The 22,638-nt window shown below is 40.7% G+C and overlaps 1 protein-coding gene across 4 annotated transcripts in view; it reads right to left on the bottom strand.

The window, feature by feature from the left end:
* Positions 1-22,638, bottom strand: part of wwox (WW domain containing oxidoreductase) — a 734,210-nt gene that overhangs the window by 470,247 nt on the left and 241,325 nt on the right. For 3 of the 4 annotated variants that reach the window (XM_067998151.1, XM_067998152.1, XM_067998150.1), the window contains exon 7: positions 9,065-9,250. The exons of the other annotated variant lie outside the window; for it this stretch is intronic. In XM_067998151.1, coding sequence (XP_067854252.1) covers positions 9,065-9,250 — 186 coding nt within the window. The remainder of the gene's footprint in view (positions 1-9,064; positions 9,251-22,638) is intronic. 4 annotated transcript variants of the gene reach the window in all.

Genomic DNA, 22,638 nt, shown 5'->3' with positions numbered 1-22,638 from the left:
TTTTTGTTGGAACGTAGTAAACTCTCTACAATAGCAACATTACTTGATGGAAAAGGGTAGTCTCTAAGCTAGGGAAAAAAAAGGGAGGAACATATAGCAATGGGGTGGAAAAGGAATATATGGTCAAATAGAAGGTTTTTGAAAGGAGGAAGGTGCAAAAGCAAAGTGGCTTTGGGAGAGAATCCTTGACAGCAGAGAAGTATAGTGACTGAAACACAACCTCCAATGGTGGAGTGGAAGGATTAAGCATTAATTGTGGCTGATAATACAACGGCGGACACCTGAGGCACCCAAGGTTGATAGATGTGGCAGTGACAGGAAGGCCCTTTTTTTAAGCTGTGTTAGGAGTCCGTAGCTATGTTAGCAGTTAGAGAGCCATCACACATTGTAGGAGGCCACTGGCGGATTCGACAGGGTAGATCTGAGTTGAGTCCCAAGATATGGCGAAGGATTTAAATGGTTACTTTGCATCTGTCTTCACTACTAAAGATGATGCTGAGTTACTAGTGTTATTACATACAGGTGATGGTAAAATTGAATGTGTATGCAGAAATAGTCCTCCCTAGAATTAGGACTCTTTTTAAAAAAAAGATCAGACTGGTGGCCCTGATTGTATTCACCCTAGGATGCTAAAACAAATTGGGGTTATATTATATGCGCCACTGACTAATTTATTTAACAGATCACTAAAATCTGAATTGCTGAGGCCCATGTGATGCCTACGTGTAAAAAGGGCAGCAAGTCAGAACCAGGAAACTGTTGGCTCTTTAGTTGAATTTAAGTTATCTGTATTAGGTCAGCTGCTCCTCACCATCTTTATTAACGACTTGGATGAGGGCAGTTGAGAGAGCAGACCACAAGTTTGCTGATGATGCAAAGATGTGTGCAGAAGTTAGGACCTTGGATGAAATAAGTAGGGGGCTCTCAACTCACTGGTGGATTAAGCTCATGTGTGACAGATGTCTTTCACTGTGGACAAGTTGGGGCTGATTTTCACCCAGTCAAATTTGCGTTAACGGGGTGGTAACGGCCTCAAAATGAAGTCAGTGGATTTACTATCTCGTTAATGCCAATGGCCACCATTTTTAAAGGTGCCTTCCATTCAGCAACCTGTTTCAGACAGTAAACTGATTATGCAAATCAGGGTTGTATAATGTCATTAGGATCCTCTGTACAATTTTCAGGGGCACACAGGGGCATTGTGATGTACAATGCCTAAAATAAGGAGAAAAAGAACAACCAATCCCATACAAACAAAATACTTTGTCAGAGCGGTAAGAATTTCTGAAATGCTCCCTTAGAATCTGTCAGACATAAAACCAAGAAAAGTGACTCCTTGCATTACCAGCATAGCTTCAAGCCAATATCATGGCCAGTATACAGTATAAGTGCCAAAGCACCAGAAGAATGAATTAATGGACAACCACAGTTGTATTTCTGCCAAGTTTCACCAATGTAAGCTTCTACAACTCTTGCAAGCTCCAATTTCCCTCATGCTGAAAACTTTAGGAAGAACAGGTGGTCCCAATTTATTAAAAAAAAGTCTTTTTGGTTAAAACAGATCATTGGGTAAAATGGAAGGTGGTATGGAAAAGATCTTGACTTGAATGCTTTATTTATGGTTGTTGACGCCCTTTAGAACAAAACTCATCTCACTTGTACATAACAATTTTATCAAATTGATACAAAAGAAGGAAAGTAAGCATTATTTAGGATAGAAATAATCCAGACAACATATTGTTAACCTGTAGAATGTCACAGTTAATTTCACTAGAGATGACACAATGAAAACAATTTCAACTTGAAAAATTATAGGACCAGACAAAATGAGAGACTAGACTAATATTGGTCAAGTAGGTGGTTGACCAATCCACTAGCAGCATTTGAAGTGGGTTGGAACAACGTTCCAGTCCTTAACAATTCTAACTGACTCAGTTCTGCCTGATTCACATTTCACTTGCCACCTGCCCAGAATCTTGTGCTTCTCTCTTTCCCATGACTGTAGATGTTGTGCTGCTCCAACCATTTGTTTATTTAGAATGTAAATTTTCTGCTGAAAACTGCCACGGTCACATGCAATGTACCAACACCATAACATTTGCTCAGAAGAAATTTTCCCTTACACAATTTTATGAAAGTAAATAATTTATACAGAGCAACTTGAAAATTAAAACACTCAAACTGACCTAATTTTTAAATAGATAAGCAGTAACTTCCTTCCACCTTAGATCCTAAATGCTTTCTGTGTTGCTGTGAACTATGGGAAAGACATCGGGGATAATTTTCACTTTCACACCATTGATTTCAATGGGATGAGAGTCGGGAAGGTTGATCCACTCTGCCAGATTACCACTTAGGCGGTGAAAGCGAAAATCACCTCCATATTGTCATAGCACTATCCTCAGTACAGTATGAAATAAATAGCAGCTAATTACATTCTGGTCATTATTTGATCAAAATGAAGCATGATGAATAATGGTAACAAACTCCACAACATATAGTGTATATTTTGTTCTGCGTGAGGTGCAATGAAAGTCTGAACAGTCCATATATCACAATCTGGATTATAAATTACAACCTATTGTAGTATGCAATAATGATAGGGGACGCTAAAGTTAGGGGAGCAGGCAGGCTTTTCTGCGGCCGCAGACGTGATTCCAGGATGGTTTGTTGTCGCCTGGTGCCAGGGTCAAGGATGTCACCAAGCAGCTGCAGAACATTCTGGGGGGGGGGGGGGGGGAAAGAGGGTGAATAAGCCAGAGGTCATGGTCCATATTGGCACCAACGACACAGGTAGAAAGAGGGATGAGGTCCTGCAGGCAGATTTTAAGGAGCAGGACCTCAAAGGTAGTAATCTCCAGATTACTCCCGGTGCCACGTGGAAGTGAGCATTGAAATAGGAGGATACAGCAGACGAATGCGTGGCTGGAGAGATGGTGCAGGAGGGAGGGCTTTAAGATTCCTGAGGCATTGGGACCAGTTCTGGGGAAGGTGGCACCTGTACAGGCCAGACAGGTTGCACCTCAACAGAGCTGGGACCAATGTCCTCGCAGGGAGGTTCGCTAGTGCTATGGGGGAGGGTTTAAACTAATTTGGCAGGGGATGGGCACCAAGATATAGCAATGGAAAGGAGAAACAAGGGGCACAAAGGATCGGGGGAGACAAATAGCACTAAAGCAAGTAATAGTACAGTATCAGGTGGGATCAGACTAAGAGAGAGTAAAAGAAAGTCTAAGACTGGTTTGCAGTGCATGTGTGTAAACGCACGAAGCGTGCTAAACAAGGTTGGTGAGCTGCAAGCACAAATAGCGACATGGGAATACGATGTCATGGCGATAACAGAGAGCTGGCTCAAAAAAGGGCAGGATTGGGTACTAAATATTCCTGGATACAACATGTTCAGGAAAGATAGGGAAGGGGAAAGAAAGGGGGTGGCGGTATTGATTAAGAACTATTGCAGTACTGGAGAGAGAGGATGGCCTGGAGGGGTCAAGGACAGACTCTATTTGGTTGGAGTTAAGAAATAAAAGAGATGCCTTTAAATTACTGGGTGTATTCTATAGACCACCAATTGGTGGGAAGGAGATAGAGGAGCAAATTTGCAGGGAAATTACAGAGAGGTGCAAAAGCTATAGAGTAGTGATAACAGGGGACTTCAACTATCCTAATAGACTGGGATAACAATAATAATAAGGGGCACAGAGGGGGAGGAATTTTTGAAATGTGTCCAGGATAACTATCTTAACCAGTACGTTTCCGGCCCAATGAGGAAGGAGCCATTGCTGGACTGGTTCTAGGGAATGAGGTGGGCCAAGTGAAGCAAGTGTCAGTGGGAGAGCATTTAGGGGGCAGCAATCATTGTATCATAAAGTTTAGAGTAGCAATGGAAAAGGACACGGACCACTCTAAAGTAAAAATACTCAATTGGAAGAAGGCCAATTTTAATGGAATGAGAACAGATCTGGCCCAGGTAAATTGGAACAAAAGATTGGCAAGCAAAACTGCAATTGAACAGTGGGCGGCCTTTAAGGAGGAGATGGTTCAGGTACAGTCTAGGCACATTCCCATGAGGCAGAAAGGTAGGGCAAGTAAAGACAGAGCTCCCTGGATGACAAAGGAGATAGTGAGTAAGATGAAACGGAAAAAAGGAGCGTATGACACATGTCAGGTCGATAACACAAGTGAGAACCAGGCAGAATATAGAACGTTCAGAGGGGAAGTGAAAAAGGTATTAAGAGGGGCAGAGAGAGAGTATGAAAATAGATTGGTGGCCAATATAAAAGGGAATCCAAAAGTCTTCTACAGGCACGTAAACTGTAAACGTGTCGTAAGAGGAGGGGTGGGGCTGATTAGGGACCATAAAGGAGATCTACTGATGGAGGCAGAGGGGATGGCTGAGGTACTAAATGAGTACTTTGCATCTATCTTTACCAAGGAAGAAGATGCTACCACCGTCTCAGTAAAGGAAGATATAGTTGAGAAACTGGATGAGCTAAAAATTGATGAAGAAAAAGTACTTGAAAGGCTAGCTGTAGTTAAAGTAGATAAGTCACCCAGTCCAGATGGGATACATCCTAGGCTGCTGAGGGAAGTAAGGGTGGAAATTGCAGAGGTACTGGCCATTATCTTCCAAACATCCATAGGTATGGGGGTGGTGCCAGAAGACTGGAGAATTGCAAATGTTACACCCTTGTTCAAAAAAGGTTATAAGGATAAACCCAGCAACTATAGGCCAGTCAGTTTAACCTCAGTGGTGGGGAAACTTTTAGAAACGATAATCCGGGACATAATTAACACAGTCACTTGGACGAGGGCGGATTGATTAGAGAAAGTCAGCATGGATTTGTTAAAGGCAAATCATGTTTAACTAACCTGGGTTTTTTGATGAGGTAACAGAGAGGGTAGATGAGGGCAATGCAGTTGATGTGGTGTATATGGATTTTCAAAAGGCATTTGATAAAGTGCCACAAGGTAGGCTTATCATCAAGATTGCAGCCCATGGAATAAAGGGGGCAGTAGCAACACGGATACAGAATTGGCTAAGGAACAGGAAACAGAGTTTTTTTAAAATTCGTTCATGGGATGTGGGCGTCACTGGCAAGGCCAGCATTTATTGCCCATCCCTAAATGCCCTTGAGAAGGTGGTGGTGAGCCGCCTTCTTGAACCGCTGCAGTCCGTGTGGTGAAGGTTCTCCCACAGTGCTGTTAGGTAGGGAGTTCCAGGATTTTGACCCAGCGACGATGAAGCTACGGTGATATATTTCCAAGTCGGGATGCTGTGTGACTTGGAAGGGAACATGCAGGTGGTGTTGTTCCCATGTGCCTGCTGCCCTTGTCCTTCTAGGTGATAGAGGTTGTGGGTTTGGGAGGTGCTGTCGAAGGAACCTTGGCGAGTTGCTGCAGTGCATCCTGTGGATGGTACACACTGCAGCCACAGTGCGTCGGTGGTGAAAGGAGCGAATGTTTAGAATGGTGGATACGGGGGCCAATCAAGCCGGCTGCTTTGTCCTGGATGGTGTCGAGCTTCTTGAGTGTTGTTGAGCTGCACTCATCCTGGCAAGTGGAAAGTATTCCATCACACTCCTGACTTGTGCCTTGTAAATGGTGGAAAGGCTTTGGGGAGTCAGGAGGTGAGTCACTCGCCACAGAATACCCAGCCTCTGACGTGCTCTTGTAGCCACAATATTTATGTGGCTGGACCAGTTAAGTTGGTGGTGAACGGTTGTTTTTCGGACTGGAGGGAGGCTTACAGTGGTGTTCCCAAGGGGTCAGTGCTGGGACCACTGCTTTTCTCGATATATATCAATGACTTGGATTTGGGTGTACAGGGCACAATTTCAAAATTTGCCGACGACTCAAAACTTGGAAGGGTAGTAAACAGTGAGGAGGATAGTGATAGACTTCAAGAGGATATAGACAGGCTGGTGGCATGGGTGGACACTTGGCAGATGAAATGTAACGTAGAAACATGCGAACTGATACATTTTGGTAGGAAGAACAAGGGGAGGTAATATAACTAGAGGGCACAACTCTAAAAGGGGTACAGGAAGAGACAGATCTGGGGGTATATGTGCACAACTCATTGATCGTGGCAGGGCAGGTTGAGAAAGTGGTTAAAAAAGCATACGGGATCCTGGGTTTTATAAATAGAGGCATAGAGTACAAAAGTATGGAAGTCATGATGAATCTTTATTAAACACTGGTTCGGCCACAACTGGAGTATTGTGTCCAGTTCTGGGCACTGCACTTTAGGAAAGATGTGAAGGCCTTAGAAAGGGTGCAGAAGAGATTTACTGGAATGACTGCAGGGATGAGGGACTTTCGTTATGTGGATAGACTGGAGAAGCTGGGGTTGTTCTCCTTAGAACAGAGACAGTTGCAAGGAGATTTGCTAGAGATATTCAAAATCATGAAGGGTCTAGGCAGAGTCGGTAGAGAGAAACTGTTCCCATTGGCGGAAGGGTCAAGGACCAAAGGACATAGATTTAAGGTGACTGGCAAAAGAACCAAAGGTGACATGAGGAAAAACTTTTTTACGCAGCGAGTGGTTAGGATCTGGAATGCACTGCCTAAGCGGGTGGTGGAGGCAGATTCAGTCATGGCCTTCAAAAGGGAAGTGGATAAGTACTTGAAAGAAAAAAATTTGCAGGGCTACGGCGAAAGGATGGGGAGGTGAGACTAACTAGATTGCTTTGCATAGAGCCGGCGTGGACTCGATGGGCTGAATGGCCTCCTTCCATGCTGTAACCATTCTATGATTCTATGATTAAAGAACCAGAACTTCAATTTTTAAAATAAGCACAATCCATTGCAAAAAAAAGCAAGGAATCAAGAGTAATGTGCACAGACTTACCTATCAATCAAAGTCATTTTTTTGATCAAAAAAAAATTGTATTATCGAGTAATTCAAAGTAAGCAAATAAAATAAAATAGCACAGGGTGCATTTTTGCAGAATTTCAATTTGAATTAACAGATAATTCAAATTACCCAACGTCAAATTAAGAGGACCAATACTGTGCACTAATTTCCAGTTTTCCTTAAACCTTTATATTCACTGGGAGATTTGAAGAGAGAAAGAGTACAAAATAAACTTGAATTATTGAGTAATTCCTAAATTCCTACCTAGGAGCCTAAACCCCTACTCATGTCCAGTTTTGGACTAGGTAAAGGTTGGCAGCTCTAAAGTATCTCTTCTTAACAAATTCCACTTACATCAGTGCCATAAAGATATTTTGTCAACAGCTCAAGACCGGAAGATAAGAGTGGATTCATAGGATTTTTTTTTCCCCCTGTGAGGATACAGTTACTACAACTCAGACCAGGCACAAACATAGTGGTCGAATGAAACTACACAGGTCATCATGGTGGAGTTCACAGAAGCTCAAGAAGAAACAACTGATCTTGCCAACTAGAAGTAAGATCAATAAGCACACAGAGCTGGAGAGAATGCACTAGAAGAATGGCTGGCAATTATAATGTCTACCTAGAGATGTGGGTACAGTGTACAGTCAAGTGTGCTGTGACCCAGGGATACTAGGATTGATGGGTAGAAATAGGAGGTCACCCATTAACAGGATGCCTAATGTAGCAGCGAGGACTTCTTGGTTGTGACTGAGGCAGGATCATAAGGTGTAAAACTGAGTAAGTAGTACACGGTAACCAATCATTATTTCTGATCCACCAGCTAGAAGGTGCCTTGGGATTACAAGGTTGAAGGAGAAAGCAGTTTACTGGCTGAAGATGTTGTTGGCTTCGTCTCAGATGTATTGCACAGCAGGGTTTAACTAACAAATTTAAGAATGAGAATTATAAAATACAGGCCAAATCCTTTGGCACACTAATACTTTCAATAAACCAAGCCATGTGGAATTGGAAAATTTGAAGTTTGACATTCTTCTATACTGCAATTTAATTCAAACAAGTCCACAGGATCTTTATTTAAAAAAAAACATGAAGAAGTAGTGTGATAATTGATTTTTTTTCTGTGCATTCTTGATTACCATTTTTATAAGGCGACAATATTGGGGAAACAGACTGAAAAGTTAGTAAGCCCAACAACCGAAAGAGCTGACACTAGCTGACTAACACCAGCAGACTCAGCAACTTATCCAAGCAAGTTCTTCTAATATTATCCATTGTGCGTATTTTGTCTGGAAATCAAAACTTTCTTTTGAAACACACAAAAAGATGATCAAGTCAGTAAAACAATAGCTTTTTACAATTTGAATTTGTGAAGCAGGTATTTTTCATTAAACTTTCTCTTCCTCATAACACACATGCAGGTATAATATTGAGCACCAATCTTCAGTTTTCATTAAACCTTTATGTACACTGGGAGATTTTACTTTAATCAACAAAGAGATTCATTTTTAAGGTAGCTCTTTAGGGATAACTGTTTAATAATACAAGTACATAATATTCAGAGTGCACTTACACACCAACCGTAGCGTCACAAGGAGGCGGTTTCTAACACTTTGCTGAGATAATGGAGTTGGTGTGTGAACAGAGACTGTTGCTAGCAATATCAGAGCAGATCGTACTGGAGCTGATGAAGAGAAACCCACAGGGGCTGGGAGTTTCACACCCGAACTACAGATCCCAAACTAAAGTGTAAACGTGGTTTCCTACAATTTGGGTTCAGAGTCCTCAGCAGAGCAAAAGAGTCTCCTGCAGCTTTGCAGCAAGTGAATTTAATGAGAAATATTGGCTGTCCCTCCCAAGAGTGATGGATGAAATATTTTTCATTGCTGATAAATGTTACAAATTGTTATGTGCACATTGGCTCCAAGTGTTGTGACATCAACACATATACATAAATGATGCAATATCAACAGACATCAGAACAATTTGAAAAACCAGGAAGTATGAACCGGTTTTGGCAGTGCCAATACAATTTGGCTCTCCAAACCAGAAGCAAACTAGGAAGCAATTCACCTCAGTTCGCTTGCTCCGGTATAAAAGCACCCTTAAATAATTCCAAAATCTCTCAGAATTGAAGTTAAATTGGAAATAAAATATGAAAAGAAGTGTAGTGCTGCAAAACTTGAACTGGTGACCACGAACCTGTGCGACTCAGAGGAGACGATAATCACTCTTGAAGGTATTGAACGGCGTAGAACATCTTGAAGCAGCTGAACCAGGTAGAAATGACCCAAGTGGTTGACTTGAAAAGTGGTCTCAAGGCCATCTACCGTCAACTGCCATGGAGGACCAAACACACCGGCATTGCAGATCAACATGTGAAGAGGCCTGTGGAAAGAACAAGACACAAGTGCTCTAAATCTTTAGGACGGAGAGCAGGAGAAACATTTTTTTTTAAAACAACAGGGAGTTGTGAGGCTGTGGATTGAAACAGAGACCATGTATAGGGATATGGGAGCAAAGCAGGCACATGGGATTAGGACTACTGCTCATGTGGAGGATACACACCAACACAGACAGTGGGCTGAATGGCCTCTTTGTGTTGTCATTTCTATGCAATTCTGTGTAACTCTCAGCGTTCAAATCATTTTCAAGTTCACAACATTCATTCTGAAAAGGACCCATATCAGAAGAAAACCGTGAAAGTTTACAAGACACAAAGTTTTTGTTACTATCCCTTTCCAAAAAAAGGCATAAACATTGTGACTTTTTTGAGATCTTAACATGTAAACCATGCTGAATTATATTTCAAGCGAACACTTTACTTCTCAGCAGGTCATAATTGAGGCTATCAATCAAGATGTCACTGCACTGCACATGGATGATGGTAGAAAAAAAATGTAACTAACATTTTGTTAAACTGTATACAAGTCGACACACTTTAGATTTCTTCTCTTTCTTCTGAGGATGTATTAGTCACATTTTACTCTGAGGAAACTTAAGTGTTATTCCAAACAACCCTTTCAATATTTAACTGGTATTTTGGGTGAACTGTGCCAATTTTGATGTTTAAAAGTAGCCAAGCATTTGCTTTCTTTCCCTGTTAATTTTTTTAAGCTGCAAGACTAACAGGGATGAATAAAATAATCGGGCACTATTTAAGGCACAACCATTTCCAATATCTAAAATATTGAAGTGTTTGTGCTTATGGTGTTTTTAAATATGTTTAAAATGCATTGCAGCTTTCAGTAGTGTTGAATTTCTCCTGCAGAGGGCATAGGCATTTAGTCCAAGATCACAAAGAGGAATCAGTCTGTGGCATTTGGTGGGCTCTGAGGTTCATTTGGAGTTCAAGCATAGTGCAGAGTACAATCAACGACAGCAATGGTTAAAGGTGCAGAAGTTCGCACACTCCGGTTGTCATGCAGCTCGAGGTTTCTGAGTAAACAACTGGGATTGAGTGAGGGGGTGGGAGAGGAGAGAAGAAGCAACCCACAATATAGTTCCAGTCATTATGAATACGACTGTTATTCAGTATTCATGGAACAAATTTATTCCACAATTTCTCTTTTTAAATCCCCAGTTGTGGTATAAATTTACCCATCCTCACCATTTTTAACAACCTCAGACTAAACTAAGCCAAGCACAACATAGCAAAAAAAAAGTATTTTATCTGATTTTATTCACTTTTGAAGATAAAATTATTGCTTTAATGTAATGTCCTACAAAGTAGTTACAAGAAATAGCAAAATGTGGATCTCTGAGAAATCCTAACAACCCAGGGGTCCTTTAAAAATTTATGAACATTTGATAAGAACAGTACTATATTTTCCATGATGGTAATTTTACAACTAGAACAAAATGAAGCATTTAATTTGCAGACATAAATGTAGGACTTCAATTTCAGATTTTTATTGTTATTAATATTATGCTGAACAATCCAAATTCTGCAGAAGTCTGTGCCATTGTCAGTCCGACTGCAGCAAAAGATAAACAGATTTAGACAATGGACTGTACAGTGATTAAAAAGGATTAATGAAAATGTTCAGCTCTCTTCATTACAACAGGGTTACGTATGAGAAGCCTGCTTAATTTCATCTTTACTTCATAATCTATTTGCAAAATCATAAAATTCTAAAATGTTAAACCACTTCATATTGCCGTATGTGCACTTCCACTCTTTTTAAGATCACAACAGAGATTCACTTCATGTCAAACTTGTTTTTCTGAGTTTCAATAGACGCAAAATTCAACCAAAATTAAATCCTCAGCGGGTCATGATAAAAATTCCTGTGGTTTCCAAGGTAATCATTAAATGGATTCTTTGACCTCCACACACACGTACCTGACTGCTATTCATTCACGCCTCTTTCTTTCCTCCTTTTGCTAATTTCACTCATCTGTTAAGCAACATTTCAGCAAACCTCTCCTGAGTCCATTTTACGGAAGTGGCAATTTTGGGGAGCAATTTTCGAAACATTTACAACGCCACGGGGCAATTTTCTGAATGCATTTGTACCACAGTTGATCCTGCAGTGAAGACATATACTTAAAAGTTGATGCGGCGGAAGTTGCAATGTCCATGCACCTTTTTGCTGCGATAGAGGCACAGAGAGGGGGAAACGGGCAATTTTTTTTAAAAACCAGCTGTGACATTGTCTTTTACAACTGATTCTGGCTTTTGCAAGATTGATTATAGATTCATCATTAGTCCAAGAGCCTGGCAGACAGGGTTAAAATTGGGTCTAGAGTGACTGAGCACTTGGACAAGTATCCGAGTAGGGATAAAGGGAATGTTCTCTGATTGGCGAGATGAGACAAGTCATGTTCCCCAGGAGCTTCAGTTTTTTCACCATCTATATTACTGATGTAAATGGAGGAAGAGAGAGTTGTATATCCAAGTTTGCCAATGACACGGAGTTAGAAAGAACAGAAAGTTGTGTAGATCAGAGCAGGAAGTTGCAAAGGGACATAGACAGATTGAGTGGGCAAAACTATGGCAAATGGAGTTCAATGTCGGAGGTCATCCACTTTGGATTTAGGCGTCCATGTATACAAATCACCAAAATCTAGTGCATAGGTACAAAAACTAATCATAAAGGCTAATGGATTTTTGGGCTTTATCTCAAGGGGGGGGGGTCATAATTCAGAAGTGAGGATGCGATGCTTCACTTGTACATAGCCTTGGAGTACTGCATTCCATTTTGGGCACCAAACCTCAGGAAAGATATATTGGCCATGGAAAGAGTACAGTGCAGATTCACCAAATGATACCAGGGTTTAAAGGGTTAAAGTATGAAGGCAGGTTGTATAAACTTGGTCAGTATTCCCTTGAATTTAGGAGGTTACGGAATAATCTAATCGAGGTGTTTAAAATAATAGTTTTCAAAAGGGCAGATGTAACTCGATGTATTTCCTCTGGTGGTGGAATCCAGAACAAGAGGGTATAACCTTAAAAATAGAGCCAAGCCATTTTGGAGTGAACCCAAAAGGCTGTGGATGCTGAAATAATTGCAATTTTCAAGACTGAAATTGATAGATTTTTTGTTCGATAAGGATATCAAGGGGTGCAGAGCAAAGACGAGTAAATGGAGTTGAGATACAGATCAGCCATCGAGTTACATTAAGTCTACAGCACATAAACAGGCCATTCGGCCCAATTGGTCTGTGCCAGCGTTTATGCTCCACACGAGCCTCCTCTCTCCCTACTTCATCTAACCCTGTCAGCATACCCTTCTATTCCTTACTCCCTCATGTACTTATCTAGCTTCCCCTTAAATGCATCTATGCTATTTGCCTTAACTACTCCCTTGTGGTAGCGCATTCCACATTCTAACCACTCTTTAGGTAAATAAGTTTCTCCTGAATTTCCTATTGGATTTATTGATGGCCTCTAGTTTTGGACTCCCCCATGATCTAATTGAATGGCAGAGAAGATTCAAGGGGCTGATAGTTCTAATACTTAAAAATTGCCAACCACTTTCAAGGTGACAGTTGTGCAATGAAAGAGACACTCCTTTTTTAAAAATTCCAAATAACTTCAAACTTCCATTTAGTACACAATAAATGAACCAAAATGTTTTCCTGTTGGTTTTCTTCCAAAAAAAATATAAATTGTAGGGGCTGATGGCATCGTCGGGAGAAAAGTCTTGGAGCAGTTATTGAGCCCAGGACTCAGAAAGAGATAAATTAATATCTGCAGAGACAGTCATTAACCCAAAGTGCTTCAGGGATTGGGTGATTTCAACTGTGCATTAATTTATCTCCCTCAGAGTCAGGCTCAGCTACTCCTCCCTGCCAGTTCCTTCAACTAAGTCATCAGCACTCAATGCTGGAACAAAAATGTTCAAGATGTTGACAGAGGAAAAAGAAAATTAAAATATGAAAGTTAAATCAAAGTTGTTTTGTTAACTTACTTCTATTTTTCTTTAAAAGATGTTGATTGTGAAACACACTTGCCAAAAAACCTAAACTAACACATTTCTGTTTCTACAACACAGATTGATGACAGAGATGCAAATTCTTTTTAAAATCAGCTATTTTTATTATCTTTTGCTGAACACAGCAATAATGATAAGCTTTCATGTAATCCATGCTGAAAATATTAACCCAGTGGTAACGACCAGCACAATGAACCAACCAAGAAGCAGAGTCCAACGCACCAGTTTTGCACTGGAATCCAACTGGTCTAAACAAGGTCCAAATGCAAATCTGAATGGCTTCCAACTGCCACCCCAACTTCCAGAGAATGGAAACACTAATGTGAGGATATCTGCAATATTTGATGTTATCCCACTGGTGTTTTCTGAGCTTTCATGTTTCACTGCACTTGCACACAATGCAAGAGTAAATGGGACTAATTCTTTTGCACTGTAAGTCCCACCAACAGCTACGTAGAGTAGAGAAGCAATATCGAGGGGGTGGCTTTGAATGCGTGTAGGAGAGTTTATATGGAGAGAGAGGTTTAAGGAGGACAAGGGGAGCTGAGATGGACATTGAAAAATCCAGGTTGGGGTGCGGCTCGGTGCAGAAACGTGGTGAGGGAAGGAAGGAGGATATCGGTGACAAACTCAGGGTGGGGTTTGGGGGGGATGGGGGCGGATCAAGGTGAGGTGCTCGAAGGAAGGGAGGGTAGCAGTGGAATAGGATGAGAGACCAAGTTGTGACTTGGTGATGAGGGCCACACTGTCACCACAGAGGTCTGGGAGGGGCAGATGGTGGAAAGTAGAGCCAAGTGGAGATGCTTCAGTAAGGAGCAAGGCATTGTCACCTGTGAGTCAACTATCAGTCAAAGCCAGGATATCAATGCAATCAACCACAATAATGTCATGGATGGCATGGGCCTTGTTCACAGTGGACAAACATTCTGGATGGAAATGCGGAGAGGGGCAGTGATTGTTGATTCACTGGCAGATCCCTTTGGAGGCAGTCATGGGTAGAGATAGTTGGACGGGAGGAAGATTGGCGAGATTAGCCCACAGCGGGTGCGCTGGATGGGAAGGTCAGTGAGAGGGGAGGATGAGGCAGTTGGTAGATGAGGCTGCTTGTAAGGAGATAGTGATGGGCCATTTGGGGAATGGCATTTGGAAAAAAAAAAATTTGGAAAAAAGGCACAGAAGATACCTGTGGGCTTAATCAAGGGGGATTCAAGTCTGGGATGGCAGCAGGAGAGTAGGAAGGCAGAGGAGTAGCTATGAATTGATGTAGGGATTAGGGGAGGCAAAATACTCAGGAAGGGAGAAATTAAAATGTAGCATGACTGGGTAACAGGAAGGAGAGGAGACAGGAGAGAAGGGCCCAAGAGAAGAAAAGAAAGGGAGATAGAAGTTGCTATTGATCACACTTAGCTATGAAAATTTTCTACTGTAAGGATGTTGCTACATTCAATCAGCAAACATGACAATGTTTAAGAATGACTGTACAAATCGTGCAGGTTCTATTTACTTGTGTTAATAACCTGGAATTTCTAATTGTACATACACCAATTTACCATGAGCAGATGACTACTTCAACCAACATGCAGATCACTGAGCATCAAATCAGACACATGTTGGATCTAAGAAAAAGTAGTGGTTAAAAATGGATTGAACAACCACTCTGGTATCGCGGACAAATTATATTGTATACATAGGAAATTAAAGGCTGTGAGTTAGTACAACGTGCATAACACTGATACTCGTTCCATTTTTTTTAAATACCCTTCCTACTGTTCTTGTCTACACATTGTAAAAACATTTTTTTGTTTAAAAATCACAATCACAGTGTAGAGAACAATTTCAAAAAAAGATTTCAGAGGCAGCATAGTGGACATGAAAGCAGAGGCCAGGTGTGAACATCTGAAAACCAGTCAACCCAGGTTAATCTCAATACGACAATTGGAAGAGTATGGGAGAAGTTCTTCTGCTAATTGGAGAATGTGTATTGCAAGAAACCTGAGGAGAAGAAGAGGCTAATTTTAGAAGAGCACTTTGTTTTGAATGAATTGGAGTTCCTAATAATTCTATCTAGGAAGACAACACAATAAAAGTATTTTTTAAATTTTTGAACTATTTAAGAATAACTGTAACATTCTGGAAATCATTAACTCCAGAGTCACAAACTTGCCTCTCCTCATAAAGCGAATTCAGATTTGGCATCATCTCAACAGGGACTTGAATCACTCTAGAGATCTACTCAGAACAAGCTCTGTCGATATTGCCTCAAAGCTGTTGGTGTAAGTCAACAGATAATGTTTGACTACTTTGGCCCTGTGTGTTTGCTCAGAAAATGCTGAAGTTTGGAACTGATCCTTGTGAACTCAAATCTAAATGGGCCATTTCAAAATCCAATATTTAGTGGATGAAGTGGATACATTCTATATAATGTATACAAATCAATAAGGATACTAGTACTGATTTATTGCCTAGAGTCTTGCATGTAAAACCTTCTGTATCAAATAATCTGTTTCTTCAATATCCATGAAATAACACAAGAATGAATTGAACTGGAGACCAGATAACTGAAAATTAAAAGTGCCTAAGTTACAAAGAAAGTTAGTGAATACAGAATGTCAAGGAAAGTTAGATTACTTATCTTTGAGTAAGTTCTTCTTTGTTCTAGAATTGAAGGTCATCAGCCACACACATAGTTCCTATCCAACTTTCTCTCTGCTTTTCAGCATTCAACCTCAACTTTTTGATCATTGTGTAAATATGGACTGTGCAGACTGCCTCCATTATAAAAATTCAAGAGTTGGTTGGAGTCTTAGCTCTTAGTATGGCACTCTGTCCGTTTTTACCCTGTACCATTAAACAACAGCCCTAATTTAAGTGAGCAATCTTAATTTCAAGAATAAGGAAGACCATAAAAAAGATAGGTAATCTGTCTGCCTCATTTATTTATCCCCCTCCAGCAACCCCTCCACCCCATTTTCTACAAATGAAGGTGGGCTATTGATTTAATTTAAAAATATGCTTTGGAGAATACAGCAGAGAATCTTTATAAAATAAATGTAAACTACAGCACCAACATGAATATTACCCTGACAGATTTTAAAGCAATCGTTTTGATGTGGGTAGCAATGGATAGTGGAATGGTTTTAGTAGAACTAAAAGTCATCGAGGAACACTGCTGGATCTTGCATTCTGAAATGAGTAGTCGTTTTTGACAGCTATGTCCAATTTTTAAGAGATCAATATTATACTCAAGCGAAGTGGAGAAACAATAATGGTCTACTCAAAGATGTCTTCAGCATTCATTAAAAATATGATCAACAACAATATTTATTAAATGTGCCAGTTGTATCTAGGAGCAAATTATCAACAGTGAACTACTCTAAAAACCTGTTTTGCATTTTCCTCCCCTTCTGTTCTTCAGATCTCCCATGAGCAAAGTATCTGCTTCTCCATAACACGGCACAGAGTGTGAAATAAGACTAGTCTCGGGAAACTCACCTTCCAATATTCCTTTACCTCACCCTGTGATCATGTACCTGGCCTCCACCTGGAACCTCCCACTGAAGACATAGCTAATGAGAGACATGCATCATGTTAGGAATCATAGGTGCAAACCCTCATCCTACAATTGCTGCAGTATAATACAAAGTTCCAATGTACCATCCATCACTGTCTCTTATATTGACAGGTTATCTAACTTGGACATCTTTGACCCTTTTTGCACTGACTAATTAAACTGTGGCAAATCCACCATTCCAACGTTAGGAACTATGGAACAATTCTGTGTATAGACCATTGTGGAATATGTATTAAATTTAAACAGTTTGGTTTTGTTTACAACTTCACCGAAGTCCTCCAACAGCACAAATCTAGTATTATACCATTTAGTGGCAGACCCTTCTAAGGTGAAAGGCACACTTTGGGAATCCCCATTTTCAACTATTGCATTCCAGTTATTATCATCTTGAAATTCTCTCTCAAGATATTTCAAGAAAAGTTTTTTTCCCCCCTTTTCTACATTTCATTCCACTGGCAGGATTTGCCAATGGGGACATGTTGGTGCATTCCTATGGTGTCCTGATTTCATAGTATCATAGTAGGTTATAGCAGAGAAAGGGGCCATTTGGCCCACTGTGACTGTGCCGGCTCTTTGAAAGAGCTATCCAATTAGTCCCATTCCCCTGCTCTTTCCTCATAGCCCTGTACATTTTTTCCTTCAAGTATTTATCCAATTACCTTTTGAAAGTTACTATTGAATCTGCTTCCACCACCCTTTCAGGTAATGTATTCCAGATCATTACAACTCACTGCGTAAAAAAATGTTTTCTCATGTCTCCTTTGGCTCCTTTGCCACTGGAAACAGTTTCTCCTTATTTACTCTGTCAAAACCGCTCATGATTTTGAACACCTCTATCAAATCTCCCTTTAACCTTCTCTGTTCTAAGGAGTACAACCCCAGCTTCTCCAGTATCTCCGCAGAACTGAAGTCCCTCGTTCCTGGCACCATTCTAGTAAATCTCTTCTGCACCCTCTCTGAGGCCTTGACATCCTTCCTAAAGTGTGCTGCCCAGAATTTGAAGAAAATACACCAGAGCTGAGACCTAACCAGTATTTTATAAAGGTTTAGCATAACTACATAAGTATTTAGTAAATACTTGACATACTGAGATGCTTAATCAATCCTAGCTGCTCAGTCCTGTTGGATTAAGGTGCCTGAGGTACAAGATAAGGCAAAGCAGCTCTTTCTCTCCCCCTCCTTTAGGATTAGAAAGTACATTATCCAGATCTAAGCAGCCTTTCTCAATGTCTCTAGGTATACTTTATTGTTCCAAGGAACTTATTCTCAACAAAATAGGGAGTATTCCAAAACTTTTAATGTTTATTTGCTGCTATTGCAAGCAACATTACGGGAAGGACATAGAAGAACAACCAATGACAGATGTACAACCAGGACAGCATGGCATTTGGCAGAAGTAGCAGCCTCTCTGTATGGTATCTCACTCACTGAATACATATTTTGTCCAATTACACTGGTTTAGAAATTTAGTCTGAACATACAACACTGAATCATATTTTTTGTTACAGTAACAGAAAACAGCACATTTTAAAGCTGCCAGCCATCGATTTACTAAGAATAATAATTCAGGGGCACAGAAATATTCTGTGAACAGTTTTTGACCAAGGGCATAATCAGTCACAATCTGAAAATTCAGACTTGAAGCAGTTTCCATATTTCACTCCTTATGAGGGAGAACAGCATGCAGGGCTAAGAAAAATAACGGAGGCTTGTCCAGATAAAACAGGACTACTGCCAAGCAAGGCCCTGTCACAGTCCAAATAAGATAAAAGTTAGATGGAAAGTGCTGGCAACTGTTCCCAATCTTGTTTCTTAGAACAGCTGAAATAAAAAAATACAAGCACACAAAAATTTAAGCTACAAAAGAGGTATTCTATAAATTGGGGATTGGGAACAATGGCACTTGTTGGGGATGTAGTTCAGCAAAAGGAATTCTGTGCATCTCTTTTGGGAATGCCCAACAGCCCAGACCTCCCAACTACATTGGAACCAACATCACAGATGTATACTGAAGTGGCAATTATTAATGTAAGCAATCACTGTGTATGAGCTCTGAATATGGTTGTAATTTAGACAGCCATCAATTATTAATGGATGAGAACAAGTCATGTTAAATAGCACTTCGACTTGGTGTTCTGATTCAGAAATCAGCTTTGGCTCAGTTGGAGCACTCTTGCCTCTGAGTGAGAAGATCGTGGGTCATGCCCCACTCAGAGACTTGAGCACATAATCTGGGCTGACACTTCAGTGGAGTAATGAGGAAGTGCTGCACTATCGTAGGTTATGTTTTTCAGATGAGGCATTAAATCGAGACCAATGGCACTATTCGAAGAAAAGTAGGGGAGTCCACTGGGTGTCCAGACCAGCATGTTTCCCTCCATTATCGCTACTAAAAAAAAAAGAGATTGTCTGGTCATTTATCTTATTGTTTGTGAGACCTTATTTTGTGCACGTTGACTGCTGCCTTTACCTACATTGCAACAATGACCACACTTCAGAAGTACTTCATTAGCTGTGAGGTGCTTTGGGACATCCTAAGAACATGAACATCGGTATATAAATGCAAGTTCTTTCTTTCTTTTCACCAGCTTGGTGGTAGGTAGATGGCATGCAGACTAACATGACATCCCATGAGTCAATAAAAGTAGATATGAGTGGTCAGCAGAGATCCTCAGTGTCAGTGGCTATACAGACATTTGCAATATGTTCTAGAAATATGGAAATGCAATGATCCACAAGCAAGATCATTGCCTCCATCTTCCAATTTTTTTCTATAGAGTTAGAGGGCATATATAATCACAAATGAAACAGGAGTCAACAAATGGAATAAGTTTGAATAGTTTTGACTGAAAGATATAATAGAAGGTATTGCCCCACAACTCAAAGGGCACTACATTGCCATTTCTTCAGACCTGACACAGGCCTGGAGGCAGTTAAGATACTTTTGAAGTCAAGAGGCTGCACAATTTGACTGCTTAGATCCGTACAAAAAAGGTCGCCTCCTATTTCTCAACTACATGCTGCTCCTCACAACATCATTCGATGACTCGAAGTCAGGCTCCACACGTATGCTGACGACACCCAGCTGTGCTTCTCCATCACCTCTGTCGGATCCTCCATTGCCTCTGTGTTCTTAGGCTGCTCATCCGACATCCAGTCCTTTATGAGCCACAATTTCCTCCAATTAAACATTGGGAACACAGAAGCCATTGTCTTCAGCACCCATCACAAACTCAGTTCCCTAGTAACCAATCCCATCTCGCTCCCGGCCAAAGTCTCAGGCTGAACCAGACTGTTCACAACCACTGCCTCCTATTTGACCCTGAGCTGAGCATCCAACCCCATATGCTCCTCATTACAAAAGGTCGCCTAGTTCCACCTCTGTAACATCTCCCATCTCCACCCCTGCCTCAGCTCATCTGCTGATGCAACGCTTATTTATTATTTTGTTACCTCCAGACTCGACTATTCCAATGCTCTACTGGCTGGCCTCCCATCTTCCACTCTCCATAAACCTGAGCTCATCCAAAGCTCTGCTGCCTGTATCGTAACCCATATCAAGTCCCACTCACCAGTCACCCCTGTGCTCGCTGACCTACATTGGCTCTTGATCCACTAACACCTTGACTTAAAAATTTTCCTCCTCGTGTTCAAATCACTCCATGGCCTCGCTCCTCCCCATCTGTAACCTCCTCCAGCCCTACAACCGTCCATTAACTCTGCCTTCTTCCAATTCTGGCCTCTTATGCATCCCCCACTCCATTTTTTCCCCACAATTGGCAGCCGTGCTTTCAGCCATCTAGGCCCCATGCTCTGGAAATCCCTCCCGAACCTTTCTGTATCTCCAGCTCTCTCTCCACCTTTAAGACCCTGCTTAAAACCTACCTCTTTAACCAAGATTTTAGTCACCCATGCCAATATGTCCTTCTTTGGCTTGGTGTCACAACCTCCCGAACAATGTATGTTTTCTGTAGTTTCGTCACTCACAAAGAACCCATGTAACAATCTTGTCATGACAGGCTTTTTATATAGCTCCCAAAGACAGTTACAGAAAGGTTCTGCTTACTACAAAACTTATGAAACATGATTATTTAAAAAAAAATCACATTACTTTAATAATTTGGGTTGGGGTTCTAACCAGTACTATGCAACTCTTGTTATCTTTAATTGTAATATAAAGACATTTTATTCATCATTATTAGCTAGCAGCTCAAAATAGAGGATAACCAAATGTTTGACTACATTAAACGAAGTCTTGTGCAAGGTTTAACAAGCTAATATGTTTGAGAAAAAATAAATTAAACTCGAGGGTTTTTCATCAGCAACTGCCAAGAATTGAAAAGCTTTGCTTTTTAATAAATAAATAGCACCCCCTCTGTTAGATGTGCTGTAGCAAGCTGCTTCCTAGCACTTGGTTTCTGTAAGGTAAATATTTCCCTTATTCCCTCCCGAAAGATGGAATGTGACAGAAAGTAGGGCACTTCTCAAGTGGCCGAAGGAAAAATCCACACTAGTTGAACCTACAAATTCAACAGAAGAGCTTTTGCTGATTGTGACTCCCATGGCCTCTGCCTTTTTTCCTCTGTAGTGACCTTCTCGCTGACTAGAAAATTAAAGTTCAATAACCAACCACAAACGGTATGTCCCCTGTTAAAATAAACATGCCAGGTCATAATTTTTAAGCACAATGTTACAGAGTGGTGCCCAAAAACTCGCATAAAAATGATTTGCAATAAACTGGGATTTTTACTTCAATTTATTGCTAGCTATAAAACCACAAAAGGTGAATTATTGCATTAAATTGCAGTTTAATTTGTCATTTACAAGCTCACTCATATAGTTAATGTTTTAATAATCTGTAGAGGTGTTGGCTTCGAGTTAGGAAGTCATTGCTCTCAAGTGTGAGGGGTTTTATCACAAGGTCAGCTGCACAATTTTGATATCTGGCAAACGACATTTATGACATTTTAGAGTTTCAGTATGCAGTAGCCAGCAATTAGCTTAGTGCTGCCTCATGAAGCTGCAGATAAACTGCAGATCTCTAACTATCCCGCTTCCAGTTTACCAGATAGGCATATTTTTAGAGCCATTTTGGTGTGCCAGTACAGCTGAACCCTTTAAATTCACTATATTGTCTTGAACAACAGTATAGTTACGGCAACAGCTTAAAGGAGCTGACGTGGTTAACATGACAGCAGTCACATCAATTATTGCATGTCCATCATAATTTTTAGAATTGTGTTTTTCGTATCAACTGGGTGGTGCAATAGACCAAACAGTTAAAACGCTCGAGACCCCGGTTTGAATCGAGACGATGGGATGATGGTCCCTCCTCTCTTTGTCTAAGCTACACGTCTGAGAGATGAGTTTCCCCGATCTCAACCCAGCAACCACAGGTCCATTCCACAAAAGGAAGCAAAAGTGGCTGATATGGGAAGTGGAAAATTCACTTTGACGCAGTAGAGGATGCTTTTCTGAGGTTGTAGTTCAGGCATATTGTTGGAACAGATTGAACCGGGCTTCATTCTCCATCGGACCATGCTTTACCTGATTCAGAAGCTCTCGATGCTGAAATTTGGCAGCCCTCAGCTTGATAATGCTGATATTCAGTTTAAAAACAATGTTTCTGAAGAGCTCCAGAATTGTAGCCTCCAAATAAAATCTTTTATGTGAAATGTGTTTTTTTTTGAAGAATTGTTCATAAGAGCATAAATACTACAAAAATGACATTAGAAGAGAAAGGCCACTATTATCCTTATGCATTC

Source organism: Heptranchias perlo, chromosome 16 (genome assembly GCF_035084215.1).
Source record: "Heptranchias perlo isolate sHepPer1 chromosome 16, sHepPer1.hap1, whole genome shotgun sequence".
Taxonomy (NCBI): Eukaryota; Metazoa; Chordata; class Chondrichthyes; order Hexanchiformes; family Hexanchidae; genus Heptranchias; species Heptranchias perlo.
The sequence above is the reverse complement of the archived record's forward strand: the minus strand, read 5'-3'. Positions and strand labels throughout refer to the sequence as shown.